The sequence below is a fragment of the Phocoena sinus genome, chromosome 7, assembly GCF_008692025.1.
Source record: "Phocoena sinus isolate mPhoSin1 chromosome 7, mPhoSin1.pri, whole genome shotgun sequence".
Taxonomy (NCBI): Eukaryota; Metazoa; Chordata; class Mammalia; order Artiodactyla; family Phocoenidae; genus Phocoena; species Phocoena sinus.
The window spans coordinates 9,217,119-9,237,988 of record NC_045769.1 but is presented as its reverse complement, the minus strand read 5'-3'; the positions used below and the strand labels follow the sequence as shown (position 1 = coordinate 9,237,988).

The 20,870-nt window shown below is 40.6% G+C and overlaps 1 protein-coding gene across 1 annotated transcript in view; it reads right to left on the bottom strand.

Annotated features, from left to right (window-relative positions):
• Positions 1-2,295: 2,295 nt before the first annotated feature.
• The window catches only part of SLC16A14 (solute carrier family 16 member 14), a 29,684-nt gene continuing 11,109 nt past the window's right edge, over positions 2,296-20,870 (bottom strand). Inside the window, exons 3-5 of the mRNA XM_032637942.1 lie at positions 19,190-19,333; positions 11,858-12,835; positions 2,296-5,217 (exon numbers count right to left, since the gene is read on the bottom strand). Of these exons, the coding sequence (XP_032493833.1) occupies positions 5,066-5,217; positions 11,858-12,835; positions 19,190-19,333 (1,274 nt within the window). The 3' untranslated portion in view covers positions 2,296-5,065. The remainder of the gene's footprint in view (positions 5,218-11,857; positions 12,836-19,189; positions 19,334-20,870) is intronic.

Here is a 20,870-nt window from a genome sequence, read left to right as displayed (position 1 = left end):
CTGCATCTTTCATTGGACAAACAGACATACCTTAGGGATAGTTCTGCATTCGTTTTATTGAACCTCTCTGTGTCTTTTATATTATTAATTACCGTTTCATTTAAACAGGTTACAAGTCTCATCTCCCTTAGCTTTGTTATTGCATCACCACTTCCAGCAATAGCAACTTCCTCTGCACGTGGGCCGCTCAAGGGCAGGCACTTGGCATCAGCCTGCCTCGTTCTAATAGGATCCCAGTTTACATCTGTTGAATGGAAGGAGACTAGGGAGACAGACAGTGGAATAAAAATACTATACACTAGGAGTGCTCCATGGATTGTAATTAATCGGAATGTCATATGCATAAAAGGAGATAATCAATGTGAGGGAGTCAGGAAAAGCATTTGAAATTGATTGGAGGTGGGGAGGAGTGTTTATCACAATATTACACACTATGGTCAAAAATTAGAAGCAACCTAAATGGCTAACAATTGGGAATTTGTTTTTAAAACATTATAGTTTATACAATCATTAAAAATGATGTTGGAGATAGGTATTTGCCATCTGGAGTTTTTTTGACTTAAACTGACCGTTTTCCCTCCCTCCTCTCTGCCTCATCTCCTCACCCCTTAAAAAAAGAGTTGACAGAATAACATTATCAAAACTGTGTTTAGGGGCTTCCCTGGTGGCGCAGTGGTTGGGAGTCCGCCTGCCGATGCAGGGGACGCGGGTTCGTGCCCCGGTCTGGGAAGATCCCACATGCCGCGGAGCGGCTGGGCCCGTGAGCCATGGCCGCTGAGCCTGCGCGTCCGGAGCCTGTCCTCCGCAACGGGAGAGGCCACAGCAGTGAGAGGCCCGCGTAACGCATAAAAAAAAAAAAAAAAAAAAAAAAAAAAAAAAACTGTGTTTAATGCCTCAATTGTGCTGGAGTGAAAAAAATGGTTGAGACCACTGTACTGAAGATGCACATCTACTGATACAGAAAGATGTCCTTGATAGAGTGTTCATGCAAAGAACAAATTATAATTTGCTTTATAATTTATAATAAAATTTAATTATAAATTATACTTTAAAAGTATAAAATTGTTTTTGAGAAACACAGGCACAAACAGTAAAAGGGTATAAAAGATATTGCAATGATTATATCTGGGTATTGGAAGTACATTTAAATTTTTTCTTCTTATTTTTACACTCACCTCAATATACTAATATATACTTATTTGCTTACCAAATTCAGTGTATTAATAAACATGTAACATAATACTTTTGTAACAGGAAAACAAATTATTTTTAATTTGTTAAAATATAACAGTAGCTCTCAAGCTTCTCTTTATCAAGGTGTTACACTCGTAGTCATTTATCAAAAGAAAAAAACAATGCTAATAAACTCACTTTTGCTTTTTCAAAAAAAAAGAAATCGATTGGAATGTTTTACACTTAACTATGCTGAGAGCTGGTCTCCAGTTTTAGTGAGCATAAAAATCAACTGATAAGCTTATTTATTGGGTGGGCAAAAAGTTCGTTTGGGTGTTTCTGTGACATCTTACGAAAAACCCGAACGAACTTTTTGGACAGTCCAATACGAGGCAGATATCTTGGTCCCATCCTCCAAGATCCCAATTCATTAGGTTTTAAACAGCCCCAGGAATCTGCATTTAAAATAATTTTGGATACAAGTTTTAAATTGAAAAATCATCACGTGCATAAGGGAAAAAGTCAGGCCCACCCTAGAGCCCAAACTGCCCTCCCCAGAGGTGAACACTGTCAATGTTCCCTTCTGTTTCCTTCCAGAAATGTTCTCTCTCTCTATATATATACAAGCCATATGAATAACCTTTTTTGTAGTTAGCAAAAATGTAATTGGGGGTACATTAAACATGTCTTGCTTTTTTTCTCTTAGCAATATATCTTGGATACTGTTGTCTAATTTTACATATGAATCGGTCTTTTTTTTTTTTAACAGTTGCATAAATACCATACTTTAACAGTTCCCATTGATGGACATTTAAATTATTTCCAGTCTTTTATATAACAAACAATAAATCAAAAAATCCTTGTTCATTTGTCTTTGTTCATATGTAGGAAAAAATTTTAGAAATGCAGTTGCTGGATTATAGGGTGTGTGCGTTTTAAATTCTGTAGCTGAACTTGGCCCTTCTAACAATCACGCTCAGTGATTCTCTCTCGGTGGTTTTATAACCATACCTAGGGAAAGGGGAAAGAACCAAACGGATAATTATCACTTATATTTTAGGAGTTTTCCTCTTAAAGATAAGAAAATAAAGATTTTGTACAAAAACTCACTGACCATCTTTAAAGAGGACAAAATTTATTTAGTTGTATGTAAATGAAAAGTATTTGGATATGTGAGGGGAAACCTATAAAGCACATAACAAATATACAATCAACCCTATATAATATCATCAGGATATATTTAAACAGGAAATAATGTATTTGCTGTAATTCTTTATAAGCATTCTCTTTTTTTTCTGTTGGCAACATGAATATTGCAAGTAGGTTTTACTTTTGTCTTTGTAAAACGGGGACTTGATTTGGTAGAGATCACCACTTCTAAAAATATGGTAAATCAACGAACAACTGGACAGACTGAACATAAGCAGGTCTCACTTGGATATTTAACTGAAGCTGGGTCATTGGATAAAAAGTTCGTATTTGTGATGTACAACTAGTAGTGCAAGCGTCAAAATGCATCAGCTGTATAGCACCATTCCCAGTATTTAACACCACCTCTTGTTAATTTGGTATTGTCAGTAAATGAAAGTAAGGGAGTAATGTAGTCAGTTTTAAAACACACAACATGTTTTTCAATCTATCATCCTAATTTAATGGTAAATATATATAGAGAAAAACGTTGCCTCAGCATTTAAGATTACCTTTATCAAAAACAGAGAGCTGGGTTCTTTCACAGCAGCCAAAGATGTCATGATAACAAACGGGTCATTGTGTTGGACCAAATGGAGTATGACATGCAATTTATGATCTATAATAATTTACAGGCAATTCTTTAATCATTGGAGGTAATATTGCATATGTTAGCCATGCTTTTGTTTCTCCTTTCCATTAGCCGCCTTTTACGATTATTGTTATTTTGGTGGTCCCTTTCATTACCCAACCCCTCCCACTAGACATTAGAGCAGGAAATCGTGGAGATGAAACAAAAAGGAAACGTGTCCGTGTAATCACTTGTTAACAGCTCTAAAGGGTTTGGTGGAGTAAAAGACTGAAATGGATGGCTAAAATTAGGCTGGGGTAACATTCTGTGACTCCAATTACTAGTACCATTCCTGCCTCTAATTACCAAGGATAACTGAGAATGGTCTGTACTCACTTTAGATAAATTTGACCCAAGACACTGGCCGTGATATTAAAGCATTTTTGTGTGTGTGTGATGAGCAAATTGTAAGTGGAAATTTAAATAGTTCTAAAATATGTGTAAACAAGTAAGGCAGCCAGAAATTTCAGAATGATTCTGGGAAGAACATTCTGCAGTGTGAAACATGTTTGGCTTAGAAAAATAGAGATCTCCGATAAGGGAAGAGCATTGTGTGATATCATGGATCACGGTTATCTTCTGTTTGAAATCAACCAAGAGAACTATTTTAAAACCTGTGCCGAGCTCAGGCAGATGAACTGTCCGTAGAACAGCAAGACACTGGAGAAGGGCTATTTGTTACCACTACTGCAATGTCAAGTGCACAGACATTTGGACCAAGGGCATTTTATTATCCTCACAACCTGATAGTCTCATATTTGGGATTAGTAACATGCTTGACAGACGATTTAACCACCAACTTTACATGTTAACCAGCAATTCGTTTTCTATTTTATTTACTGGGCAGGAGAAACTCAGAAAAAATGTTTTCTATAGGCCTCAGATCGTGCTCATAAACTAAGAGGCCAATGAAATGAACAAAAGTGCTTGAATCGTAGCCCTTGATTCAGTGGTTGTGTACATGAATATGACTTTCACTAAGGAGATTATTAATATTTATTTGTTAAGGTTTTGTCTCAAGGTTCAGTTTATAACTGGATAATATTGAATTAGGAGTAACAGCAAATGCTCTTCTTAGAGAAAGATTTAGAAATTGTATGCCCTAGCTGCAGAATTCTTTAATAAAAATATACACTGTGTTTCTTTAATTGTACCAAATATATTACCTTTGAAGTTAGAGCCTGCTTTTGTTTGACACTGGTAGATCAACAGCTCCCTGTAACAATTTCTGAAATCCAGCATAGTCTTCTGCTTAAAACCCATTTACAGGTTTTCCCCACTATCTGAAAGCAGAGTGTTCTGTGAAACCTGAACTGAAATGGCATAAAGCAAAGAAGCCATGACCTTAGGTCACATCTTGCTCATGGATGCACAAAATAGATCGAGATCAAGTACAGATGCTCACAGACACAGTTCACGGCTATGGCGACTTGAGGCTGAATTGCCGAATGTGGCTCCCCGGAAGGAGCCTGACGGCGCCACTCTTGCTGCTCCGGCCGAGCTGCCTCTATAAAGGTTCGCAGCAAAACAAACGCTGAACGTGGTTCCCCTTTTCTTTTTGTAAAAGCGAAAATCCTCCTTGGGTTTCTTCTGGTGAGTGAAAACAGGTACTAACGTAGGTCTTTCATAAAAGCAAAGCAGTGGAAAGCGCTTTCAAAAAGCAGGGGAGACCTGTATCTGTAAGATTTCCAGAAGCACTTAGATACCTTATTTTCATCTTAAAAAGAAGTAGTTGGGTTGAAAAGCTTTAATTCTTTGTTTTCAAAACTGTTTCTAAAACCCTAGTCTTAGTGGATGATGAGATACTTTTTAGGAGGGCGTTTCTACCAATGATTTAATAGGCTGTCTTTGCAGGACACGGTCATCTCTAAGATGCATGTAGTCCTTAATGCCTCTCCCTGCACAGGAAGGCAGTGCTGCTTTCAAACGAAGCCATGACAATGGCATTTACAAACGACTGTGCCAGTTATGGGACAACATACTTTCCCATGATATGTCACAGGCTCCTCACAGCAACCATGTGAGGTAGGCATGAGTATGGCAAAGAAATCTTACATGGAACATAACAGGACACTACACATTTGTACCATCTATGTATTTTTTTCTGGACTGTCCTATAATTTGAATGCACGGTTGAATGAGTAAAAAGAGTATTCCTACCATGTAGAGTAAACCACATATATAAAAGGAAAAATCATATTTTTGTGTGATGTCGTAGATCCACCCTACAAAACAAAAAAGAATATATTCAGTGTAATGAAGTTGAGAAAATAAAGTCAAGAACTCAAAGCAAGCATTTATTGCTACTATAAATAATTCTCTAAGGATTTATTACATGTCATTTAATGCCCCAACCGTTCATTTAGCCATTTTTAAGTCTGGGCTGTTGGAACCAGAGTTCTTGGTGCGTGGGGACGGCTGCATTTATCTTTGAAGTCACTGGGGTACTTTTAAAGGCACTGAAACAGTAGCTGGCCGACCTATAGGGAGAATCTTCTGGCCCACAGCCCTTGGGGTAACTCTCAGGCCGGCACAAAGCCAGCAGCAAAAAGTGTATCTAATGATTTTCTTTTTACACACATATAAACACAAATCTTTTCTAAAACCTGAAAACTCTTCTGAAGAAGATTCTCGTGTATATACAAAGAGGCTGGGCAGAAGACATTTGAACTTTCATTCATTCTGAAGTATAAGGGTAAATATCTGTTCTAGAAAGAATCAAGATTTCCAGGTTTTGGGCTTCCCTGGTGGCGCAGTGGTTGAGAGTCCGCCTGCCGATACAGGGGACGCGGGTTTGTGCCCCGGTCCGGGAAGATCCCACATGCCGGGGAGCGGCTGGGCCCGTGAGCCATGGCCGCTGAGCCTGCGCGTCCAGAGCCTGTGCTCCGCGACGGGAGAGGCCACAACAGTGAGAGGCCCGCGTACCACAAAAAAAAAAAAAAAAAAAAAAGATTTCCAGGTTTTATAAAATTCACATTTACAGCTATAAACCTTTAATATATATATTTAAATTTGTGAAAGTTTAAATTGCCAAAGACATAGCTTTAAATGCTAACTAAATTATCGGTCCTTTAAAAAAAATACTTTACTATTATAGTCTAATACTTTCATATAATGATCTTACTAGGGCCTGTAAGATACTACCATATTTCATGGATTCTAAGGCACCATGAATTACGTGATGCATCGTTGTCTTATGTATCAATAAAAAAGAAATGTATCATCAATTAAAATATGACTTGATATTTTCTTAGAACTTTGTACAAGCTATTCTGATTTCAGAGCTGTTAAAATGTGAAAAAGGAGTCTCAGAAACTATGATGTTTCATTCACTTCAGTTATTAATCCTAAGGATCAGTCACGTGTCTTGGTGCCCACATAGCCAGCTATGCAAACTGAGAGGATTAAGCTATATACAGAATTTTATTTATGGTAAAAATGTAAATGTAAGCATTCACTTTTTCCATTTCAACAAGTGCATTAATTAGCAAAGACATAAGAAAAATATAAATGATTTAATGATCAAACACAGCATTCCATGGTCACTTTAAGAAAATTATCTTTTAAAAAGTTTCTAATTGGCAAATGAACGCATAAACACAACTTATAACCTTCTCGACCAACAAACAGCTACACAAAAGCAACTGCTAAATGTGTAAACTACTATCTCTGACTTCCTGTGGCTTATCTGTATCTCTTGTTTATTGTGTCTAGTGCTTAACGCACCTGGATGAGTCAAGGCTGTCGTAAAGAAAAACAAACAACAGCATCGAAAATGTATACTTTTAAAAAACCCCTCAAGAGCTATGAACCTGGATATACTTTAAAAGTAAACCAAGTTTTTGAGTTTGTTATTTGATATATAAAAGAAGAGAATACCAGAGTCCTTAGATGTGGCTTAGTAAATGTTCTATCATCTTTTCTTAATTTCCAGTTTGAGACTAGAAGGACAGATAAGATTAAACATATAATCCAGAAACAGTGATTCAGCTTCAGCATCGAATCAGAAAGACACAGTGACATATGAACAAAAACACACCCAACTTTTGCTCGGTGCCACCATTTGTCAGCTGTGGACCACTGTGAATTATGATGAAGTGAATAATTCACTTGCAGATAACGCTGAGTGGTGTGTCTCTATAAGCAGAGTACATGACAGCTCTATCTTCAGCTACAATTTCTAAAAAAATCAATACATATAAATGAGGTTCTCATACCCCACTCATCCCATATGAAAGCTGATCTTGTCAGTGTAACCGTTAAATCCTCCCTTTTCATACGATCAAGTGATTGAGAGTAGGAAATGATGCCTCTAAATAACCAACAGCTGAAACAAGTTGATTTCGCATCACTGCCTAACACGGACTCAGGACAAAATCCTCATTGGAGAATTAATTTGTACTTAGTTCAGACTATTTATGTACTTTTCGGTTACAAGTGTTTGAGTACAAGCTCCAGGGCTCTGTGATATGGCCCCTGTCCACCTCTCTCGCTGCCCAGAGCTTAACCACAAGCACAAGCCATTCTGAATATTCTGGAGTTTCAAACATATTTGTCTTGACACCTTGTCTGTACATGTACTATTCCCCCTTCTGGGGGGACAGTAATAAACCCATCACCCTTAGAACACCCTACCATCTCCTTCCCACTGCTCCATCCTCCCTCTTGTCTCCACAGACTACAGAAAATGTGTGCTAAGTGTGTTACATATTGTTACAGCCTTATGTTGAATTAATTATATTTTAAGACCTTGCATCTTTCCCCTAAAAGTATAAACTTTTGTAAAAGCATCTTCACACACCCTATTCTTTTAAAGTAACTCACAAGTCAATTTCTCAAAAAGTGCACTCAACTTTACCAAACAAGTTTGGTACAAATTGGAGTAGTCCTAAATTTTATGTTAGATTAATCCCATAGGTTTTTCCAATCTACCTTTATCTGAAACGATTCCAGATCCTGCCATCTCCACTAGTCTGAACTCAACCCAGTCCCAAGTCAGATGCAAAGCAGGTCAGGAGACAGTACTTTACCATGTGCTTTGGCCCAACACATGGGGACGAGCTCTTTAGAAACAAGATGTTTCAGACAAGATGCCCGCCTCATTCATCCTTCACCATCTCTCCCTGTAGGCCTGAACTCATCAGTCCCTTGGTTTGGAGCTTGGATCCTTGGCAGTCCTGATCCAACCATCCACTGAAATCAACAGCTTCAGAGTAAAATCTGGTTCCCTATTAAACTGCATTTCTTTTTCATTTGAGTCTGTCAAATGAGGAGTGACAGCTATTTTTCTTACTTATTAAATAAGGGTTCCCAGCTCTTGATGAAAAAACATTACAAAGTATTGTTAGGGTGTTATACTTTGTGCAAATACTGGAGATACATGTAGGTTCTTGGTCAGTCAAATCTGGTGGCTGAGCTTTGCTACACTTTACCCTGGAAACATCTAGAAAAGTACTACTATTATTTCTTTAAAAGTGATGAACTGAATGCCCAGTAACATTATAAATGAATTACATCACGAAGTTCAGGTTGCTGAGTGACATGGTTGAAATGTCTGTTCAGTATCTTTGATTGAACATTCTTCTCCTAAATGGAAACGTGTGATTGTCCAACATGCTACTAAATTGTACCAGACTTTTTAGTGCCAGTAGGAACCGCTTCGAAAAATGGAAAACACATTCATTTCTAAACCCATTAAAAACGAAAAAGCTAACGTGAACAGTAATTTTCCTTCTAGCACATCAAGGTAAGTAAGAATTTCTAGTCAACCTGGAATTTCTAGCAAGAATTTAATGCGGTTATTTAGTCACTCGTATTGCCAGGCACTTCGGCACTATCACGCGTAAAGGCTGGCCTTGCATCTCTTGCAATATTGGCTCCTTGGCCTGGCAAGTCAATGAATTAAACACAGTACAGTTAGCCAATCACGTTGTTCAGCGTTCCTCAGGGCGTGAATTCAGTGGAAGGAGAAGAAACAAACGAAAAGAAGGAGAGGTCCCTTTAGGTGGCTGGCCTGGAGATGTACATCAGAACATTGATTTTAGAGTCCCCATGGCAGCCTTTGACACATATTCATGTCAGGTTTGTAATACAATGGTTTCTACCATCTATGGTGTATCAAATTCAGCTACAGACTCCACTTCTAGGGAGGAACGTTGAAGCAAGCAGAGATCAGACCTGGTGACTGAGGGTTGGGTATAACTCCATGTCTTCTTCTAGTTATAATTCCTTTCTGTTCCGCTCAAGAAAGTGCACTAGAATCCAAGTGTGTGAAAAGGAAATGACCATAGGGATGGGATAAGGAAACCATGCTGGCAAACCTTGGTGCTTTAATTAACACTGATCATGAATTACTTCTGCTGCACCTCACGGCTGTGGTGTGATACTGCTATTGCAATCTGATGGATCAGTATCAAATAATCGCAGACTGACCATTAGAAGCAGAAAGTACCCCTTGGATCCTGCAAAGAAACATCAATGGCAGATTCTGTTTCCACATACAATGTATCTGAAGGACTTCCAACAAGAGGGTGGATGAGCCACTGATAATGTCCCCATCCCCTTAATGGATATTTAACTCCTTTGGAAGTTACCATTGGTTGACTGATCCAACCCCCCAATCCCAGTTCTTTTCTCCTTTCCTTCCTTCCTCTAGTACAGAGGCTGGAAAGTAAAATTCTCCAATTCTCAGTTCCCCTTGAAGTTTGGACTAGCTGCGTGACACAGTTCTGGCCAATCAGATATAAGTGGAGGTCTTCTGGGACTGAGTCTTTTGTTCCTTCCTTTTTCTTGTTATAAATGAGGATGTAGTGGCTGGAGCTACTGCAGGCATTGTGTGACCATGAGGCCACTAGCATGAGGAAAAGGCCAAGAGGATCTTGAGACACTGCTCCAATATCATCTAGTCTCTGAATTCTAGATTTCTGGTTATGTGACACAAATCTCTGTTTAAGCTACCATTGTCAGGGTGTTCTCTTATAACCAAGTGCATCCCTAACTGATAGAGAATTCTATACTACGAGATCACTGAGCAGTACTGACTCTTCCACTGCCAATATAATGGTCTGCAGCACTGCTGTAGATATTCACTGGCACCTAGAAATGCTGGCCTGCATCTCTGTATAGGAGCAGCTTGATCCAGGAGGGGCCCCATATGTAGCCTCTGGGGTTCCTAAAGCAATTCTTGGGCCTTAAACCTTTTGTCAGCCAGCTGCCAGTGTTGTCAGCTGAATAGGTAAAAATCTATGATTTCTTGAGCTTCAGTCCTGAGGGGGACTTAAAAATGGTTGTGTTGGCATAAGCCCTCTGCCAGCGCAGTTCTAGGACAGGTGACTGTAGGCTCTGTAGACAGACTGGGAAGCAAGGGGTGGGGAGGGCTTTGTCCTGCACCCATGAGGTTCCCCCATCCACTGGGAAGAAGTATTTCTGCAGAGGATATGAGGATAAAGGGCCTGGAGCAGCCAGATAGGCAGAGGATGGGGGCACCTGAACAGGTGAGATTCTACCAGGTTAGCTTAAAACCCTGCACAGAACTTCTGGCAGCTCTGACAACTGTCACCAGTCCTGCCTGGCCTGGCTGCCCTACGAGCCACCTCCACAGAGCACCTTTGTTTTCACATTTGGCCCCAGCCCCTGCCATACTTTGTGGGCTCCTGCCTCCAATCCCTGGACAGTGGGTAGACTTTGTCACCTTTGCCCAGTACCTGGCCTCTTGGGGACTGGGTCTACCTACCACAAAGCTTAAAACCTGCCCAGAATGACAGGCTCAGAGAGGTACCTGGCCCAGACACAGGACTCCTTGGTGGTGCCTACGGCTTCCGGTATACCCGATGCAAGAAGGAAAATCTCCATTGAACTGAGGTGAATACATGTGAGAGATCTCACCCTAGATGTTGCCAACTGGTGGCCTCTGGGCCAGAGGTAGGCAGAATGTCCCAACTCTCCCCAGATGCCCACTTCCTAATCCCTGGGAACTGTAAATGTTCCCTTATGCGGCAAAAGGGACTTTGCAGATGTGATTAAGTTAAGGACCTTGAGATGGGGGTTATCCTGGATTATCCGGTGGACTCAATGTCACCAGCATCTTAAAAGTGAAAGGAGAAGGCAGGAGAGTCAGAATTAGAGAGATGAGAAGATGCTATGATATTGGCTTAGAGGATGCAGGAAGGGGCCGGGAGCCCAAAAGCAGGAAGCCTCCAGAAACTGCACAAGACGAGGAAATGGATTCCCCCCGAGAGCCTCCAGAAGGAATGCAGTTCCACCAACACCTTGATTGTGGCCCATTGTGATCCACTTAAGCCTTCTGACCTCTAGAAGTGTAAGATAATACATTTGTATTGCTTTAGGCTACTAGGTTTGTAGCAATTTATTACAGCACCAGTAGGAAACTACTACAGGGCTAGATCCACGGAAGTGCTCTGTTGGACCTACACACAGTGTTTTGAACAATTGGAGATGTTACCTAAGTGCAGAGTCCTAGCTTCTCTTGGACAGTGGGGGGAGGGGGCTAACCATAGAAGAGCTAGCAATGATTTTCTGTATTTCTTGGTGATGGAAATCCGCTGGAGCAGGGTAGAGGCTGTCTCTTTCGGACGGGGCAGGGGCTCTGCACTATTCCACCGTGCGCTTTACCAGCCTGGTCATTGATCTCACAGGTTAGGGATCAAAAGTTCATCTACATTCTATATGAAAGAATGACCTCTAACTTGCTAAAATTTATAACAGAAATTGGGGGCAGGAATGGGAAAAAAAAAGGACCATGTACACAAATGGAAACTTCCTTCTTATTCATCCTGGACTTTTAACACAAATGAGAACACGACTTTCTACATGCACTCTAAGCTCTTAAAGCCTTGAATGGTTTACCTGCAAAAGGTGGTCCCAGCAACGCAGAGATGCCGTTAGCACAGATGATGATGCCGTACGCGTTGGCTAAGTGCTCAATCCCCACCAAGTCTTCAGTCACCACCGGCATCAGGGAGAAATAACCGCTGGAAAACCCTATCAGTGCACAGATGACTGCCAGGCCAGCGTACGTGTGCATCAAGGGCAGAATAAAAATGCTGAGGACTAGGGTGAAGTTGGTAATCAGGAAGACATTCCAAACGCTGATGCAAGGTAAGTCGGCCACAACGCCGAGGATCACTTTTCCGAAGATATGAACTATTGCTATGATCGAAGTCAGAGGGAAAACATCGTTTTGCTCTGATAAATTATACAAATTGACTATTTCTGGGAGGTGAATGAAAGGGATGACAAAGCTGCTGTACGCAAACAGAGCCCAGAAAATAAAGGCAACAAACATCCGATTGGTAAAGAGCGAGGCTGTCCCAAAATAGCCCAAGTACCAATCCCGGAAGCCCTTCCTGACCCTCATGGTCAGCCGGCTCACGGTCTTCAGAACCCGAAAGGCGCACATGTCCTTTCTGTGTGCAGCCTTCTCGTGGCACGCCTGGGCTGGCATGTCCCCGAGGGAGTCCTCGGTGCCGGGGCCGCCCCCCTTCTCTTCCGCTCCACCCAGCTGTCCACTGGACCGAACAGATTCGGTGGAGTGAGCCGGGAGGACGTGTGGCTCTTTCCCTTCTGGGTCGTCTCCATCCGTCCCAGGAGAGAGGGGCCTCATGAGCGCCCCGCAAACACACAGGTTCAGGGACACCGCGCCTTGGATGAACATGGCATTCCGCCATCCGTACTCTGCGCACAGGTACTTGAGCAAAACCGTCATGAGGAATGTGCCAAACCCGGTCCCGGTGGTGCTGAGGCCCTGGGCGAGCGCGCGCCTCTTCTGGAAGTACCTGCCCACCATGACCACGGCCGGCAAGTAGGCCATCCCGCTGCCAAAGCCTGCGCACCCGAGAGGGAAGAAAAGGCACACGGCACAGCATAAATGGCCATAGCCCGAATCTGCAGCCTTTAAAGATCATCTGCATTTTATTATGTTAGTTTCTATAACTTTTCTTTCAAACAAAGAAATAATCATGATTGTAAAAATGGAGCTCGAGGGGCAAGTACCAATATTCACCCAAAGAAGCCCACTTCTAGTCCATCATTTCCCCCAACAGGCTTTTCAGCATAGGTCACTCCAATAATAATAATAATAATAATAAACTATTATATTAAATAAATAAATAACAAATATATATATAAGAATTAAATAAATAAAATAAGTCTACATTCTCACATCAGAATATAAGCTCCACCAGGGCAGGACTGTGTCTGTATTATCACCCCTGGTATGCCGAGCACTGCTCAGAGCATGCAGTGTGTGCTTAGTGATTTGTTGAAAGAATGAATGGATTCTGAGGGCTCTGCTGCTAATTGCCCTTAATACACAGGAAAGTACTCATGTACAAGGGGATGCAGAGTGACTCCAGGCAATTTACAGAAGCCTCAGGAATGGGCCAATGTGTTCCCAAATGAATTAGAAGAATAAAAGGAATTAAAATGTACCTATAAGGATACGTAGCTTACTAGATGTCAAAATCACCTAACACGCATTTGCGTCTCTGGTTTTTAATTGTATCTTTCTTAGAAAATAGGAACGGTTTGTGATTTACGGGCACAAAATTAAAATGCTGGTGGGGAAGATTGTGTCTCTTGGGGGCAGGGTATACTGGGAGTGCTTTGTGCTTTCTGCCCAATTTTGCTGAACCTAAAACTGCTCTATAAATGAAGCTTATTTAAATTTAAAAATAAAATAAATGTGAAATAAAATAAAATGCTAGCCAAGAGGTTGAGGGTTGTGTTCTTAACTTCTAGGTACACACAGAGGGAAACCATAAGCCCCGCTTCAGGTGGTCATGGGGCCACACACGGTTCTAATGCTCACAACCTCCTGACATTAGGATAGCAGCTTGATAGGAGAAAAGAGACTTGGACCAATAGCACTCCCCAAAGCCGAGAAGCTTCCCTAGTTTCGCATCATTTAATAGTTTCAGAATTACTTGAATCTGGAAGGAGAGCAGAGCGGTCATACATGCAAACATAATGACAATTACCACTAACTGAGTGGTGAGGATGTGCCAGTTGCTTTTCAGGCTTTATCTGATTTACGTTTCACAATAATCCAAAAGCTACCTGTGATTATACCCATGTTATAAAAGGGGGCATTGAACCTCACGGAGATTCAGAAATTTTCACCAGACCCTGCAGCAGGTAACTGGAGAATCCGGGTTGGAATTCAGACCCAGCTGCAGAAGTCTGGTCCCTTTCCACTGCCTGCACTGCCTCTCATCCTGAACTGCTCATCTGCCCGGCTGCCAGCACATTGCTGCAGAAGGATTTTGCTTCAGTTTCTAAAATAAGCTCCAAGAAGCAACCTGCCTCCTTTATTTACCTTAGAGCAGTGATAATCTACAGCAACTGTCAGGGGCCAGTAACCAACTGCTCCTCAGATGGATACCCTTGTTTTAAGAACAATTAAGCCAGCTTCTAAGTAATTCCCAGCGAAAGCAGGGGCAGGTCCCCAAGCCACCTGCCAAGCCTCAGCGAGGGAAGCAACATAGCAATCATTTGCGTGACGGGGTAGAGGAGGATGAAGAAAACGGCTACCCTTAATTTTGAACCAAACTCTGAATTAACTTCTATGAGTTTGAAGTCCGCAAAAGGCAGAAATCTCTAATTTCCTAAAATTTAAAAGGGACATAGAAAAACATTCAATAGTCCATAAACTGGTCCTACATCCTGACTAGTTGGTTGACTTCCAGTTATCTGCATGCTGTTTGAGAAAATTAATTGAATTCTGAAGATTTCTTTGGCTAATATGAATTGTGAGGAGCTTATCTCTTTATAAAATCTGGTTGTTCCCTTTGCTAGAATGTTCCTGCCCTCGGAGAGCCCTAGGGCTTGGGCCCCATCCCCTGCTTGCAGTTCATCGTCTCAGTAATGCTCACATGACCATCCTACTTTATTATTTTCTATTTTTATTAAAAAAAAAACTTTGGGGGGTATAATTGATTTACAATGTTGTGTTAGTTTCAGGTATACAGCTGACCATCCTACTTTTTTTTTTTTTTTTTTTCGGTACGCGGGCCTCTCACTGTTGTGGCCTCTCCCGTCGCGGAGCACAGGCTCCAGACGCGCAGGCTCAGCGGCCATGGCTCACGGGCCCAGCCGCTCCGCGGCATGTGGGATCTTCCCGGACCGGGGCACGAACCCGTGTCCCCTGCATCGGCAGGCGGACTCTCAACCACTGCGCCACCAGGGAAGCCCATGACCATCCTACTTTAAAATGCAAGCCTCTCTTGCCCTCCACTTCCATTCCCAATCTCTCTTACCCTACTTTTCTTTTTTCCTATAGTAAGTACTTGAGAGTATAATTTACTTTGTATTGTGTGTGTTGTTTATGATCTGACCCCTTCTCCCCTACAACTACCACTATAAGCTCCATGAGGGCGGCAGGGATCTTGTTCTGTTGTGTTTTCCGATACATCTCTTCCAAGCACCTAGGACTGTGTCTGGCACATAACAAAGGAATGGAATGAATAAAAGAAAGTTCTCTGGGAAAGTAAAGTGATCATATTTTGAAATAATAGCCACCTTTCTCATACCGGTTAAATTGATACTTCCAGGGTTAAGGTACAAAATACTCAGCTGAAAAATTAGTGTATCAGTGGTTATTTTGAAAAAATAATTATTTGTTAAAGAACCAAGAAATTCTTTGATATTAAATATTGTAGCACAGTATTATTGTCCTTATGATTGTGCTGGGGAGATGTGTAGCAGAAAGAACCTAGCTGGCCTTGGGTTTAAATCCTGGCTCCACTCCCCATAAGTAACCGTGTGACCTTGACCAAGTCAGTTAAACATGCAGCTCATTGGTGTTGTGTTCCTGATGTATACGTAAGTGCAATACACCTATGTGATAGCACACTGTCAATTAATGTTACCCTCTTACCACTTATAATGAAACAGTTTGAATCAGATTCAGAGTAAGCTTTTAAAAACCAAGTGGTTTAATGAACTCCCACATACCCATCACCCAGCTTCAACCGTTATCAACTCCTGGCAATTCTTGCCTCAATCCCGCCTCTACCCCAACACACACACACACACACACACACACACACACACACTCCTTCCTCCATATTATTTTGAAACAAATCCCAAATATATCATTTCATGTGCAAATATTTTAGTATAAATCTCTAAATAGAAGAATTCTTTAAACTGTATAATCATATCAGTATCTTATCTGAAAAAAATGAATAATTCTTTGATATCATAAAATATCCAAAGGTGTTCAAATTTCCAATTCTCTCATAAATGACCATATTTTTAAAAAATGTGTTTAAATGAGGATCCAAGTAAGGCCCACACATTGCTATTTGCTGATACATATTTTAAGTCTTAATTTCTCTTTTTTTTTCTCTTGCAATTTACTTGTTGAGGAAACTAGATCATTTGTCCATTCTGCATTTTGCTGATGGCACAAAAGTTTACTTTTTAAAATTTGATTTGTCATTGACAATCACCAGCAACCTAAATTTAATGTGGTTATGGATCTCTAAACAGCAGCAGAATGAAATAACTAATAGGAACCGAATTGAGGGGCAAAGCATAAGAGTAGGACCAATTATAACTTCGTTTTAATAATAAACACTCCCATGTGTGAGAAAAAAAATCCGTTCCTAATGCTACAAGCATCTACTACCCTCTCCATGTCCTTAACAGCATCTCCCCTTCCTAATGTGACTTTGTGATTCGTAGTCAGCACAATTATTCTATGAGCATATAGAACAGGCCTTGGGGATATCGAGGCTCAAGCCCAGTGGTCAAGCAGGGCCCTGGAACAATTCTTCACCACACTCAGGTTTAGAGGCCGGGCTTGTACCCAGATAAGCCAGGCAGAAGAAGGCCCAGAGGGAGAGAGAAGATCCTGGGGTTCTGAGTGAAAAGCATGCATAGCGGGGAAAAGCTGTCTCCAGAAGCCAAGTTTAAGAGAATGGATCTCTTAAATGGCAAAGCTGAAGAAATCTGTCCAGATTCTCCTGGCTGAGTAAGATCGCTCAAACAGATGTTAGTTTTCTGCTTAATAGGAGGACATCCATGCAATTTTAATTGCCTAGATGTTAAAAACCAAATACAAACAAATCTGCCTCAGATGCTTTTTGTAATGAAGAAAGATGTCAACAAAGTCTCTTTCACACATACATTATTGTACAGTGATATACATATCAATCAGTTGCTTTTAAAAAATTTTTTTTTATTTAAAAATCTCTTTATTTTTTTGTTGTTTCAATCACTTGCTTTTTGCAGATCTTTGCTTCTAACTTTCTTTTATACTAAATAGGGGTCAATCAGCTTCACCATGCCTCACTAACAACAGCCCAACGGTATATAAGCTAACTGATTTAGCTGGATTTTCCACTTAAACATAATTATATATATACATTTGTGGAGGACGTGAATACACTTATTTTCAGAGACTTTCTTTGGGTGTTTCCTGTATTAAAAAGAGGGAGCAATAAAGTGTCTCAAGAAACACTTTCCTTTCACTGGCCTCCTGATTTTTTTTTCCGAATTCCTTGTATCCCTAAATATTTGTTGATTAAATAAGTGAATGCATAAACAAATGAATGAATACGGAGATCACATTACTTGAGAACCAATAAGCAACTAACTGCAAGAAATAAAATTCCACGTAAACAAAGAGTCTAACCATAGACATCTCTAGATGATGGGAAGAAATTTCAAGTCCCGGTTATGGGGACCAAGTCATAATCCACGTAACCAAACACCACGAATCAAGTTCCTAGGGGCTCCCACGTGTCTGCCCAGAGACCCCAGTGTGGCTCCTTAGTCCCAGGGGAAGGAGTTTATTTCCTCACCTATAATATAAAAATCCCCGTGCCAGCTCTATTCATTGGACTGTTATGGGGCAGAGTTTCTAAAATGCCTCAGGGAAAACATCCTGAGTTGTTCTTTAAGAGCTGTTATCAAGTCCTTCAGACCAATGGTTTCCAAGCTCAGCTTCACAGGATACAGAAGTGCTTTAGGTGTATATGTGGATAGATGTACATTACAGAGAACCAACTTGTCAACTTATAGGGACAGTGAGTTTTTATGTTCACTGTCTCCTGCTACCATAAAAGCATATACTTAAGCTTATAATATAATAAACATGTTATATACAATAACAATTATATATTAGCTAACATTTGCTCAAGACTTTATTATGCGCCAAGCATTGTGCTAAGTGCTTCATACAGATGATCTCATGTAATCATTTCAACAACCCTGTAAACCAAGCACTCAATTATCCCATTTTGCAGATAAGGAGACTGAGGCATAAGTAAGTTAAGTAACTTTCCCAAAGTCACACAGATAGCAAGTGGAAGAAAAAAAGCCAGAATTCCAAACTCTAACTTTGAACTCTTATGCAAACACTGCCATCAGTGTGCCACTTATTAGGATTATAGCTCTGTACTCAAAAAAGTCAGGCTGGCTCTGGTTCACTGAAATACAATTGTATGAGTAAGAAACTACTTACCTGTGTGCATTCTGCTACCTGTTGATAAAGGAAATTATGGCCGGGAATACATTTTGCAGAACAGATATGCAAACTGGGCTGCCTGGCAGCCAATTTTTATACATCTCCTGGGGACTGACACTTCGCTCTGGATTTGATTCTTAGAGTCTCTACATCTATGTGGGTTTTGCTGCTATTCCATTAATTTGAACAGGGGTGAAGGAGAAAATGATTTTTCTCTGATTCACGCTGGATTCTGCAGTTATTAAATGAGAGAATGTTATTACTATGTCCGTTTTGTTACAAGAGAAGGGACTAGCACTTAGAACCAGGTATAGAAAATTTAATTAAAATCTATTAGGAAGGCCAAGTACAGCTGTTAGGTCGTTTCCTCATGCTTAAGGCATATTTAATATCTTATATTAAAAAGTATTTCCTGGAGGATAGGATATGGTTGGGTTGGGGTGGAGGAGACAAAGGGACAAAATATTTAATGGGTCTCTTTTCCTTACAGTGAAGTTCATTGCCAAAATGCCCAATAGAAACATATAAAGTCAAGTTTAAGGGAATTCCCTGGTGGTCCAGTGGTTAGGGGTCCACGCTTCCGCTGCAGCGGGCATAGTATAGGTTCGATCCTTGGTCGGGGAACTAAGATTCCCGCGTGGTGTGGCCAAAAATATAAATAAATAAATAAATAAAGGCAAGTTTAAGAAAATCACTACGCTTACCGGCTGCCACTCCGAAGGTAATGAAGAGATAATGCACGTTTGCAGCGTAGGCACTCAACACCCAGCCCAGCGAGTTCAGCAGCCCTCCGATGATGGCGGTCTGGCGGCACCCGCAGGTGTTAATGAACAAGCCAATGAAAGGTCCTGTCACAGAACATTGAAAAAAGAATGACTAAAATGACTAATGGCATTTTATTTTCCTACTTTCTTAGGGAGTCCTCATATGAAGACAAAGACTACAATATTACTAGAGCTCTCAAGTAAAACAAACCAAAACCACACCCCTGCTTTATGTGCAGAAAGCTCTTGGCGTGCAAAGATAGGTTTTAGTAACTTCACTGGAGAGCACAAGGTTCTAGATTTTCAAGGAAGACAGACCTGAAATAAACAGACCAGTTGAGTTCATTCTCTTGTCTACAGCAGAGGTCCTAAATTAGTGGTCTAGGTGCCCCGTCCAGCCTGTGGATGCATTTTGTTTATCCAGAACAAAGTTTAAAAACGTTTTGAATCAGTTGCCAACATTTAAAAATTAAGATTATTCACAAAAATCCAGTGGCCACACAGAATACCTTCCCACACAGTGCAGAGCAGCTGGACCTGTGCAGCAGCTGACCCTGTTTTGCTGTGTCACACCCTCTCTAGTTTGCTGCAGTCTCCACCCTTCCCTGCAGCCTCGTATTTGACACCCTGCCCTCATTTACATTACTTGTTTGGCCCCTGTATACATTTGAGTTTTTTACTGTAGATCTAAAGGGAGTACACAAAGGGGGGTTCTCAGGACCTCCATGCTTCAAGAAAGGAACCTATAGCCTGTTTTCATGAGGATATCCAGATGCAAACGAAGCCGGAAAGAACTCCATTGCTTCATACATACTTTAGCCTCTGCTGACTCTCAGTCCCTGACTGGACCCATCAGGCTATGCATTTATGACACTGTGTGGAGATTCAGGTCTACCCCTGGTTGTACAATATTTGCCAATACTCACAGCAATGCAGTGTATGATACACTTTCTCATTGCTTACTTTATATGACGCTCTAGTTTTTGTCAACCTCTTTGTTTCCTTCCTGATTTTGTGGCAGCTTCTGATGTCATTGAAGCTTAATGCTTGCCTTCGGGTCAGTGATTCCTTATCCAAATAGCAATCCGTATTTTCGTAATACAGTTCAAGGCTGTACTCAGCATTGCATTTTAAACATCATCTTAGTTTTTGATCATTATTACTTTATATAGTTATCAAACCCTATGTTCAGGTGGGACTATTTCAGGTTAAAAACTTGTTGAAGTCTAAGGAGCTTCCTCTTGTAGTCCAAACTGAAATAAAACTCTCCTTTACAATTCTAACAATATTCATGTACATAGTTGGGTACAGTCTGCTAATAAATTTTTTTTTTTTGTCTAGTGATTTTGAGAGGATCCAATCCTGAAAACTGAGAAGATAAAGACTTACTAATTTAATTAACCCTGCTGTATTACAGAAAATAATTCAGTAGATAAACCTCTTAGAATAGACCTAATCCAGTAAACATCTTATACAAATATACTGTATTATGTATATTATAAAATAAGCACATGATATAAACAATATATAAGCTAAGCACATGGATATAAACATCTGAGGAAATTACTGGGGGAACTGAAATTCAGAAACCGTAAGTTGAAGAGTGCCTTTTATTTCTCTA